This window comes from Ananas comosus, linkage group 21 (assembly GCF_001540865.1).
Source record: "Ananas comosus cultivar F153 linkage group 21, ASM154086v1, whole genome shotgun sequence".
Taxonomy (NCBI): domain Eukaryota; kingdom Viridiplantae; phylum Streptophyta; class Magnoliopsida; order Poales; family Bromeliaceae; genus Ananas; species Ananas comosus.
This window is the reverse complement of record NC_033641.1, coordinates 1,679,806-1,692,267: the sequence shown is the minus strand read 5'-3', so window position 1 is coordinate 1,692,267 and position 12,462 is coordinate 1,679,806. Positions and strand designations below refer to the sequence as shown.

The 12,462-nt window shown below is 37.1% G+C and overlaps 1 protein-coding gene across 14 annotated transcripts; it reads right to left on the bottom strand.

The window, feature by feature from the left end:
- Nucleotides 1,100–12,462, bottom strand: LOC109726174 (U11/U12 small nuclear ribonucleoprotein 48 kDa protein). Of its 14 annotated transcripts, none has more exons than XM_020255623.1 (9): nucleotides 11,091–12,462; nucleotides 10,759–10,873; nucleotides 9,466–9,573; nucleotides 7,544–8,299; nucleotides 6,608–7,460; nucleotides 5,326–6,008; nucleotides 1,653–2,223; nucleotides 1,474–1,563; nucleotides 1,100–1,342 (listed from the first exon to the last, which is right to left on the bottom strand). In XM_020255623.1, exons 1-4 carry the CDS (start codon nucleotides 12,434–12,436, stop codon nucleotides 7,565–7,567), a joined length of 2,304 nt encoding a protein of 767 aa, XP_020111212.1. In that variant the 5' UTR covers nucleotides 12,437–12,462; the 3' UTR covers nucleotides 1,100–1,342; nucleotides 1,474–1,563; nucleotides 1,653–2,223; nucleotides 5,326–6,008; nucleotides 6,608–7,460; nucleotides 7,544–7,564. The 14 variants fall into 14 exon arrangements, with proteins under 14 accessions (XP_020111212.1, XP_020111217.1, XP_020111213.1 ...); XM_020255628.1 differs by having other exon boundaries at nucleotides 2,137–2,223; XM_020255624.1 differs by having other exon boundaries at nucleotides 1,474–2,223; nucleotides 6,608–6,681; nucleotides 7,411–7,460.

Here is a 12,462-nt window from a genome sequence, read left to right as displayed (position 1 = left end):
ATTTTAATAATTTTAAACGGCCGGTATGGGATACTTGCTAGTTTAACGGTGTAAAAGAATCGAAATCGATTGAATTGTTGATAGAAAATCCTATTCATTATCTAAATAAAGATCAATAACTCCGATCTTAAATTGTAGTATCCGATCATTCATTTTTTGGATGTCGTTCAATTTTAACCGTTCATTTTATGCCCGCTTGAAGGGTTTTATTATAATTTCGAAAAAGTATGAAATTTATTTTCTAAAAGTTTCAAATTTTTAGATCATATTTAACAGTGTAAATCGTCGATTCGGAAGCTTCATTATTAAAAATAACTTGTAAGTACGAAAAGCTCTATACTCATAAGAGTATCATAGCCCTACTCTCTCTCTCTCTCTCTCTCTCTCTCTCTCTATATATATATATATATGTAGGAATAGGCTTATATGCTGTTAGAAGCACGGTGATCTCCGTATTATCAAATTATTTTCAATATCGGGACTTTCAAATCAACGATCGGTTCCGTTAAACTTGATCTAAAATATTTGAAATATCCAGAAAATAACTTGTGTTATTTTTTAATATTATTTATTTAGTGATAGAAGAAACTCAAAATTAATAATTTTAATAATGGTGCCAAGCCGTTTACAAGTTTAATGATGAAGAGTCTTGATGAAAACTTTTTATATTATATAAGATGATCAATACTTTTAATCTAAAATTTAAGTATCATATCATCATTTTTATAAATTGTTTATTTTCAGCCGTTGATTTTAAACTCTTTCGATCACTATATAAATAATGTCAAAAAATAGTAAAATTTATTTTTTAAAAACTTCGAATACTTTAGATCAAATTTAACGGAGGCAATTGCCGATTCAAAAACTCCAGCACCAGAAATAACTTGATAGCACGAAAACCATCGTACTTCTAAAAACACACAAGTCGACTCTATAAATATAACAGAGAGAGAGAGAGAGAGAGAATTTCACTGCTAACTTTTGTGCAAGTGCCTAACCTTTTTGTTAAAAAAAAAAATGAAACAAAATTCAAAAGTGGCTACTTTTATGCTGCACATACTATGCACATTTAGGACAACTCATAATCACATCAGCCAAAGGGCCTACGAAATATGCACACCACAATTCACATTAATATCTAATCGGTTTTCAAAATTACAATTACATATTGAAAAGGAAAGAAATTAAAAAAATTAAAACTCCCTCCTCATGCACACAATCATCGATTAACCAAGTTTACTGGAAGAATCGAAAAGCCAAATCCAAATACACCGAATGCCCAAGAGGCCCAAACCGAAGCGATTCGAAAGTCGAAATTTGCAACTCTTTAAAACCTGAACAACTGAAGACGAAAAACAACTCGAATCTTAAAAGATCTGAACCTCGACAAGAAGATTCATGTGCGAAATAACCCAAATGCGAAATGATCGAAAACATGAAGCAATCCAAGCACGAATCAGAATCTTAGAATACCTGAATCTCGACACAAGGGCCCGAGCGCAAAATAACCCAATTGCGAAATGATCGATAACGCGAAGCAATCCGAAGACGAATCAGAAGCAGCTGAATAGAGAAGTATGATAAGAGGATAGATACGAACAACCTGAAACCAGAATGATCTAAAATTTGGGATAACTTGAACCTAAACTTACCGTGTAACATAAACAAACCCTAGAGACCATAAAACAGCTCAATTGTTTTCGAACCATGGAAATTCAACAGCCCAGGCCTCTATTAGACCTCAGGTTAAGGACAAGTAAAAAATTGTGAAACCGTAACAAAAATCGAGCACAATGCATGAACACTACGCCTAGAATGCAGAGAACATGACTTTGTTCAGGATAATAACTACTTCAATATGATGCACAATGTACTGAGAGAGAAGAGACATTATACTCGGTGAGCATATGGAGCTGAATTGCATGAGGGTGAAAGATAACAGTGAATGTTCTTTGAAGTTACATACTTTCCAAGCATAACTTGAGAAAGAATATTCACAGATAATGGTTCCCAAAGTTTTCTTTTTATATAATAAAGCAATCTAGTTACATGCTGCGCCACAAAATAAAAAAAAAGGCATGCGTGATCTTTAATCCAAGTACACAACAACAGATAAAAGAGTTAGCCAGATTATACTATTGTAAGAAGAGAGCAATGTTGAATACTCTACTAAATCCTGACATCTTAAACCCTTATAGCGTTCCAAAACTCCAGCTCAGGGGCCTGCAGAAAAAAGAAAAAGAATAATACAATGAAAAAGAGATAAGAACTGATCTTTTCTGATATATGATGTCCAACTTATATGTCAGAAGTTAGAACATTTGATTGTCAACAAGCAAAAGATTGCAGTAAATCTGAAAAAACCTGTAAATTTCATGAATATTTGAAATCCCTATTTCAGCACGAATAGTGAATCCCTTGTGAAAGAAGAAAAATGATTAAAATGCTTCTCGCCACCACAAGGAGACTTAAAAACAAATATAGGACAGAATATGGATCTTAAACTGTTGGCTAAAACTGCATTTATACTATGCTAAAGCGTAGTATGGGATTGCATTGCGAAAGTATCCGCATTCATGTTTTGGAAGGTTGAAAAAACCTGAAAAATGCTTTGAAGCTCTCCTCCAATGCTATAAAATAATAGTGGAAACTGCCGCCAGAGAAGAGAAGCGTGCTTCTCCAGTAGTAGTTCCCACCACCATTTTATAGCATTGGAGAAGGAAAGATTCAAAGCGCTTTAGCATTTTTGAGCCCTTCAAAATAGAAAAGCGGACATGCTTGGACACTGCAATCCCAAACTACACCTAGGAATACTTTGTAAACAAGTTCCTCAGTACTACATACTAATACATCATGGACTTCATATGAATTGCTAAATGAATCCACACACATTAAAGCAAGGATGAGAATCAAACTAGTAGATTAGGTGCAAATTTGGTTCCATGTAGGTGCAGGATTTATCAAAAAAGAAAACAATGAGACAATCATCATCTACAAAAAGCCACTGCTTATGGATTAGAGTATTTATTAGTTCCATGGACTGGAGAATATATGTGGGCCATTAAAAAAAGAAAAAAGAAGAAGAAGAAAAAGAAAAGGCAGGTGCAAATAACCCCAACAAGGTACAATAAATCAGAAGCACACAATCCAATTGTTTGATAGGCAAATTGTCCAAACCAAACGAATCTGGGTGAATCGGTTACTCATTCGATCAAGACTTCCACACATTTATTGCACCTCCATCATTTTTGGACCTATGTTACAAGGGCCCGCGCTGATTTCGATAGTCAAGATATATAGGACTCCACTATACCTCTCTTTCCCTGAACCTCTTTAGGAAAAAGAATCACACTACTAGAGATATATAGACGAGAGATTCGGTTAAGGCTTCCACACATTTATTCTTGGAATCATGGGGGAAGATTTGAAGGCAAAACAAAAAAAGAATCACACTACTAGAAATCAGTCCCCGAACCTCTAAGGAAAGAAAAAGGAAAAAGCTTACCATTCAACCAAAGCTCAAAATAAAATCAACAGGATAGTGATATCTATTAATAAGATTTTAACTTGTCTAATTATTTTACAAACCTATGGAGGGGGGAAAGGCTAGACCAACCTCAACTTTGGCCTGATTACACTTAGTCACTGAACTTTAAAAAGTTAAAAATAGAACTATACAAACTTTTACTATATTTCAGTCAACCACCTAGCTTCAATTTCTGTTAAATTATTTAAGTAATAATAACTCACAACACTTATTTGATCCTCAAAAGTTCATGTTTACCGTTTTGCTGAATGATAAGATGAATTTTGAGGTTATTTGACCATTATGTAGCTGTTAGTAATTAAGAAAAATTAGTCAAATTTGGAGTTAGGTGGCTGATTGAAATGTATTAAAAGTCTTTGTTCTTTAATTTTACTAAAGTTCAAGTGGCAAAGAGTAACCATGCCAAACTTTAGGGGGGCCTGGCATAATTTTGTGGATCGAAGGTAATATGTTAACACAAAGTAATGGAAGAAAGAGAAGAAAATTTGAAAAGAAAGAGATGGAGTATTGATAGAATCATACAGTAGTACTAGAGATAGAAGAATCATAACCAAGAAAAATAGTTCATCATAAAATGACTGTAACCCGGATCCTTGCTTTGCATATACATAAAAGCATCAAGTTTGGTCCGAAAAGATAGTTTTTACTCATACAAGACCTTTGGCAACCAATCTAGTACCGTAACATGAAAATTTTGATACCACATTAATCTCATTGAAACTCTTATCAAGAGAATAAGAACTTCAAAACCTGAAGGATCTTAATTCGCCTGAATTACTGAATAGAGTCACCAATACTACAGAAAAAAAAAGCAGATGAAAAGCACCTGAAAATCCTTAAAAATATAAAAGCTGGTCCCTAACTCCCCCACAAAATCACCTAAAAATGAAGTTGGTCCCTAACTAAACTTAAAAAGAAAAAGGTAAATGCTACTTGTACAGCCAATCAAGGGTGTATATCTTACACACACCCCGCAAGGCTGCAACCCCCTGAATGGGTGGGAGTGTTTCAGTTGTCACATGACCCATCCAGGGTGTATGGCTAGCATTGCTCAAAAAAAAGAGCTAAATTGCATATTACCCCTGGAATGGATTGAATGTTGCATATGGCCCCAAAATTTAAAAAAGATAATGCATTTATCTCCCTGAATGATACAATAATTGCGCTTAGGATGGCTGATGTCATAGAAATTTGCCAAATGACTAGTCCAGTGTATGTTAAGTTTTGTCACCATCAACTTCTCTAAGTGCAATTACTGTACTATCCAGGAGGATAAAGTGCACATTCTTTTTTTTTCTTATTATGAGGTTTATGTACCAAACACAAAATATCCAAAGAGATAAAGAGCATTTAGACAAAAAAAAGGACCTAATTCAATCCAATAGACACCTAATGGACTCATATAAAAGCAAACTAACTCAATTAAACAACCAACTCAATAAAAGTCCAATCAACTAAAGGCTATTTTTTCTATAGCATCAGTATCTCTATTATATTTATATATATAAAAAACAATATTATGCTCAATATTAGACTTAAGTCTACCTATTTGCTATCTCAGTTATTATTTATAACTGAACCCAAGCTAGTCCAACCAATGACCCAGTGACTCCACATCAAGCTGGGTCAAAGTCCAGCTTGGTTTGATAAGTATACCCACAATAGAAATAAAATGCCAGTTTTGCATTAATGAATCTAGGCAAATTCCAGTGATAATCAGAACTAGCTTTAAGTACCAATAATGGCCTAAATAAATTTTCTCTAGCAGAGGCTCTCACTTGTATAAGATAGCTTTGACTACAAATTCTGCACGACCTTCTTTCTTTAGAGGTTTGACTCCTGGCAAACAGCTGCTCTCTATCTTCAATTCCTTCTTAAAGCCTTCTGCCATGCAAATGGCAAAAGGCTAAGATATTGCCCATTCTAATGCCTTAGAAATACAACGAAACAGGTGTTACAAATTATAGATACTTCTTGTCAACTCACAGGACTTCTCCGCTTAAGTTTGTAATAAGAACCTAACTTCCGACTCAAAAGTATTTGAACTTGTCTGTAACCACAAATACTATACATGGCAAGTTTTGCATCTAACACATGGACTCTCCCTCTATCCTGCTGCAATTAATGAATCGTAGGAACTGATTGATATTCTTATTTAACAGTACCCAATATGTATAGTTATCCGGACTCGCTGTTTTCCTTCGTCAACCCATAAGTAAATCAAATGTTAAGAGGAATTAATCACTCATCTTCCATCAATGCCTTACTAATTATCTTCATATAACCTGCATTGCTTCTGCCCTAATCAACGTATAATTCCCCAAAATGCAGGGCAATTGATTCCATCAGTCATTTGCTATCCTTTAAAGATATCATTCAAACTACCATGTGACTCAGTATGTGATGTTGCACCTCTCTTTTGCTCTCTTAATCCTGCTCTGGGTCAAAAATTAAACCATCACTGCACAAGTGAAAAAGAAGAAGAAGAAGAAGCAATAATTAAGGCAATGATAACCAAGAGCAAATGGAGGAAAACTCCATTCAGGGAACAAAAAAAAAAAAAAAAAAAAAAAAAAACACTTACGAAAGAAAACTCCAAATCACTGTGTAATTAAACCAGCAGGACAACTCTTAAGATTACCCATAACTCATCAGCTATAAAAAAGAATCACAATACTAAGTATCTAGCCTCCTATGAACAAAAACCGACTTAACCAGTTTTTGGCCACATCCTACTGGTTTAATTAGCTTAAAAATGTTCAGGTATTTTTTATTGTATACAGTATTACCAAAGATGAACTCCTATAACCAAACTACATCTTCTCTAAATGCAGAAAAGCTTAGTCATTAACCACTTACAATCTTCAATTATAGCCACTTCCACTAATGGCTTTTCATCAATTTATATTTACTTGGAATAACTATATTAAATTCGAAGATGTAGCAAGATTGCTTTAATTTTGCCAAGCATATAGCATTGCATGCAATCCAAAAAGGCGCAATCTGCATGCAATATGCAACCAGTTGTTCAAAAAACTTAAAAAAAAAAACCATTTCCACCTCATTTAGGGTAGATCCTTGTAGGGCTTTGCCATCCCTAACTGGATTACAGAGTGATCAACTGCTCATTCCCACTCCAATATGATAACGATCCAAGTTTAGGAAATCTTCCAACAAAACACAACTTGTATACTAATCTGCTGACAGCAGTCTATTACAGAAGGACAAGCCTAGATAACCCAATGACTTTCTCATAGAGCATCTCCCTCCCCCCCAAAAGGTAAAGAAATTCAAATTTGCCTTGGAGCATTTTCATCACACTTGTATACAAGTTGTCCCCAGTATAAGTTACCAAACAGCAGAATTTATCCTAATGTCTATTCATTCTCTCTAGTGCATATCTAGACTATTGGATTCAATAATCAACTATCAGCATATTTAATTTGTAAAACATTCTACCTACTTTGACCTACAGAAAAGTGAAAAGGAAGGTAAAAGCTACACATATAATGGTAATATGTCTTGTAAAAATGTAATTTTAAATCATACTACTGCAAAAGGAACAACAATATCAACTGTCAAGTCACAAGCACTTGAGCTTGAACTTCACTTGGTGTTAAATGACTACCAAGGGCAACCACCAAAAGGTGGTCGGATGTTCACAAATTGTTTGGCACTTAAGAACAAATTTGATGTCAGAATAACTAGACAAAGCAGAAATATGAGAAAAATGGTTTATACATCTAATATAAGACATATTTCCAACCACAGTAGTTATCACAAAAAGAAAATATGGGGGAAAAAATGGCAAAGATGATAGCTATAGACAAAATATGGATTTTGTCATTTTGACATGAGGATACAGAAAAGGATACAGCTGTGGAAATATTGCAGAAGCCAGCATAAGTTAATGCTGCAAAAATGTATCACGCAAAAGCTTCAAAACATACATAAAAGATATGACCAATCATAAAACAAGAAAATAATTTGAAGTACCTGCTTCATGGAAAAGCTGATTTATATCCTGTGACTATTTGGTAAATGCCTCCTTGTGGAAGTCCCATGTCGCTGCACTCCATCATAATCTAATTGATCATTTCTTGCATCATAGTCTTCATGTGAAACAATCGGATCATATCTGTCACCAAATGCATCTTGAGTCACAGACTCAGACCTTCGCCTCTCATACGTTCTTGATCTTTCTTTACCTGCATCTTCTGACACATAATCATATCCTCTCTTTAAAGATCTTGACGTTAGAGTAGACCGAGTACTGTGATCTTTCTTTCTCAAATAATAATCAGAATCATCTCTTTCGTATCTATAACTATGTTCATCATTTTGTTTCTTCTGTTGTGTTTTTCGGTCATACACGTGAGAATGATTTCTGTGGGTTACTGAACTTTCTGAATCATATGTCTTTCCTTTATCATGCCTACTTCTCTCCAGGTCATCTCCATATTCATGTTTTTCATACCTAGATTTTTGGTTAGAGTTTCTCATATGATAGCTTTCCGATGTACCATGTCTAGAAGCATCTACATTAAGTAACTTTCTGTAACTAGGTGACTTTCTATTTGTTTCTTGCAGATCATACAAGTTGCTGTGTAACCCAGAAAAGTGTGTCGTGCCATACTGAGGATGGGGTTCGACCGGATTATGTTCAGTGTCAGTAGCAGCTTTCACATAGCATCCAATTCCTCCTGCCTGCTTGATTTCCTCCATATGATCCTCAATTATGTCCCTTAATACCTGCAGAATTATAACAGTAAAATAAAATAATGACTCAACAAGCAGACATAAAGAACAGCTATTACAAGAGATAATGATTGCAATGGGCTATAAAATTTAAATCCATGCTTGCAACTTATATTGGGCCTGAGCTTAAGTTTAGGAATAAAGAAGAAATTATACAAAATGTGCAAACACTACAAGCGATGATCACTAAAAGAATGCTAATTACAACCACCCATGCACTTCTCATTACTTCAATTAACCCCTATGAAACCTTGCATTCCACTTTTACTCCAGTCCAAAAATTTTGAGATGATAATTGAATACAACTACTCCATTAATGTGATTCAATTTTCTCTAGTAATCATGTTAGAGCTCAAAAGTTTTCTGTTGCAATTGTAGAAATCATACCAAAAAAAAATACTCTTATTTTTGACGAATTCCAAGCTTAGCATTGCACTGTGTAGGGCTATCAACGAGCCAAACACAAGCGAGCTAGGGCTAGCTCATGTTCACTCGTTTATTAAACAAGTCAAACACGAGTTGGCTCGTTAAAATATCGAGCTGAAAAATCCAACTCATGTTCTGCTTGTTTATGAACGAGCCAAACACGAACTAGCTCGCGAACAATAAGTTAGATTGTCAGCCTTACTACTGGGCGAAAAGTTGAAAGAAAATTAGAAAATTAGAATCTTAATTTAATAATTGAAATTCACAAAATATAGGTCTCTTTACATTTAGCAAAAATTTGTGCGCGCGCGCGTGTGTATGCGTGCGTGTGTGTGTGTGTATATATTCACATTCGAGCTATATCGAGCCAAACACGAGCGAGTTGAACCCAGCTCGTGTTCGGCTCGTTGATTAAATGAGTGATCAACGTCGAGCTCATTTCAAGTCAAACACGAGCTGGCTCACGAATAGCAAGATGGATTGCCAACCCTAAGTAGTTGAAGAAATTATAAAGCCGCATACTAATGATACACATCTTAATATAGATATGGATTAAATTTTCGGAGATTCAGAATATTCTAGAAGTTGAATCAACATACTGTTACTAACTAGTGAGAAACCTCCGCAATACCACATTGAAAACCTTGATTTGTAGTATAGCTCATTAGATTATTAGACTCTATATCATCCGATAAGATAAAGCTCAATAAAGTATGCCGTATCCAAATACACACCTCTGTTGGATTTCGCTTCACCTTCTTGCCACGATACGACGATCTTCTCCTTTTGTAATCCCTTTCCTCAGCTAATAGCTCTTCTTTAGTCTTGGTTTTACCAGAATCCTTGAAAAAACAAAATAAATTAAAGTAATAATATTTTCAAGTTTAAGCTTTCAGAGCATAGTTGAGAAGATTTTATCATTTGAGATTCATGATCTTAAATTACCCAAGAAGCAGAATGTTTGTACATATACACTTATTACCACAATTCTGAAACAAATTGCTCAACTGGTAAATATATTCCCTTCAATATTCCTAACATAACAGACAAGTCCAGTTGCAATTTTTGGGAACAGAAGAAATTATAATTGCCAGGTCAAGTTTCAACAAGCCATAATGGAATGAGCTATCAATTTAGTTAGTCGGCAAAGAGTAATAATGTTATATGAATAATTTTATATCACTTCCACATAAAAGACAAGTAAAATTGCAAAATTCAAATATGCCATAATTTTTGTGTTCAAAATTACTTGATGCTAGCTTATACAGACAATAATAGTTAGAAGACAAATACCACCTGCATTAATTTTAATTATTTATTCCACAGACCTGTTTGTAATTTCAATGTTCATATGGTAAGTATTTTCTTATGCATCTTCTAAGCTAGCATCAAGTAATCTAACAGCCATCCAAAGAAATCATAACAATCACTCTATTCACTAATCAATCAATCAAATTTATCATGAAATTACATCTACCACAAAACATTACACACTCAGCACTTTAATGGCAAATATTGCCTCGTTAAATTTCATTTCACATGCTTTTTTTTTAATTTCATACCATGTAGAAACTAACTGCCCATAATGTGTTCCGTTGTTTTGATAGTACCTTTGAAAAGTTCTCAGACCATAAGTGGATAAACAGATGCAGATAAAAGCATTTTGAATATATTTCAAGTTTTCAACATAACTAGTATCTGCACCCAAACAGTAGCTGAATGGAAAATATTATGTCAAGGTCAAATTATATCTGGTACGGAAAAAGGAATATTCTGCTAATTTCTGATATTGTGCAGACTGCAGAACCAAACTACAAATTTATTCTATGGGAAATTCAGGCATTCCACTTCAGACAAAGTGAAGATTTGCTAGAAGGAAGTGAGTTCCCAAATAACAGAGGGACATGAGGACATGATCGACTTGTCCATGCAACTTTACCCTAGACAATTGCTATTCTGCTGAAAGCTATCCAATCAAGTTAGTTACTAAAACCACGAAAGTACTATTACACTATGCTTAGTTTTACCTGGCTCAGTACACGATACATAAGTAGCCCATCATGCTCCAAAACAGGTCTATAATTGGGCCGTCTCCCTCTTTCCTCGATAGCCCGAGCTGATGCATATGAATGTTCCATGACTCTGAAAAAACGCATAACTTTGTTAAGGTATCTCCATGACTCTGAAAAAACGCATAACTTTGTTAAGGTATCTCTGTCACAGACACAAACAACCGTCTATGAGTTAACACCAATCTAACAGACACGTATGCATAACAAACTAAGGCACGTAGAAACCTTATAAGCAACTAGCAATGATGCAAACTGTTACAAGAAAGTGAGAAGGTAGGAGAGCATACAGCTGAGATTTTGAGAGCGGTTGGGAAAATCGAAGAGCTCTGATCCTTTCTTCGAAGAGGGACCTTTCATGCAATGCAGCAATTGCAGCCGCAACCTGAGATACAAACACTTCTCCCCGACCAACATCTTCAGAAGATTTTTCATCTTCAACAGGTTTTACCTCACTAGTATCATTACCTTTTCCGCTAACTCCATCATCACTACCAATCATACCAACATTCCCTCCAACCTTCTTTTCCGTTAACTTCCCTAGTAACAAATTTGAACCTCGTTGCATTATCGATTCCTTGAGTATCCCGATCGCAAAGAACTTACAATTGGGTTCTCCATACAAAATTGAAAGCTGAGATGCCAACCAAGACAAGCTCCCAACCAACCTAGGGCACTCGAAAGTGGAACCTTTCGGATCTAAAAGGCCATCTTTACTCAGCAGAAGCTTGAGAGAACAACAAGCTTCAGTAGCGACCGCCTTCAAGCACAGTTTCAAAAGCAAATGTATGTGATCTCTCATTGCCGCATCGATCAAAATACCATATTGATCAGAGTTCGAGATTATCCACCTCTTCAAAGCGCTTTCTTCGACCCGATCCAAGCTCGATGCCACGCAAAGGACCGAATACGAGTATGACACCGGATAGTCTCTCCAAGCCTCCACCTCACATCTCAAAGCCCAATACTCGGAGGGAAGAATCCGAATCCCGGCTCCAAGCGAATCGGCACCGCCGCTATCGCAGCTGCCGTCGCAGCAGACGAAGTTAGCGCATTCGGTCAAGAGGAAACCGGGCAGCGTGAAGCTTCTAGGAGAGGTGTCGGGCTCCGGCGTGGTGACGACGCCGGGGCAGTCCCGGTAGAAGAAGTTGGAGCCGAGGTCGCCGAGCTCGGAGTCGAGCGAGAAGCAGAGATCGGCTGCGGGATCGGCGAGGGGGAGATGGAACTGGGCCTCGTTCCGGAGCTCGGAGGAGGGTTTGAGGGAGGCGGGGTAGCGGAGGGCGCCGAGGGAGGCGGCGAGGTCGAGGAGGGGCCCGCCGGGGGCGGAGGGGCAGAGGAGGGAGTGGCGGAAGAGGGACTCCGGCGGCATGCGGTGGCGGGGGTCGTACGGACAGCGGCGGAACCCGGCAGCGGCGGCGGCGGCGGCGGCCGAGGGGGAGGGGTGGAGGAGGAGGGGGGCGGCGGAGGCGAGGGTGGAGTCGGCGAGGGCGGTGAGGGATTGGAGAAGGGAGATGGTGGTAGTGAGATTACGATTAGGGTTAGGGTTAGGGTTAGGGTTAGGGTTTGGGAGGAGTGGGGTGGTGGGGGTTGGGGCGAAGGGGACGGAGGAGGGGTGGACGGCGAGCGACGGATCCATGACGCACAGAACGACGGCGGCTTCGG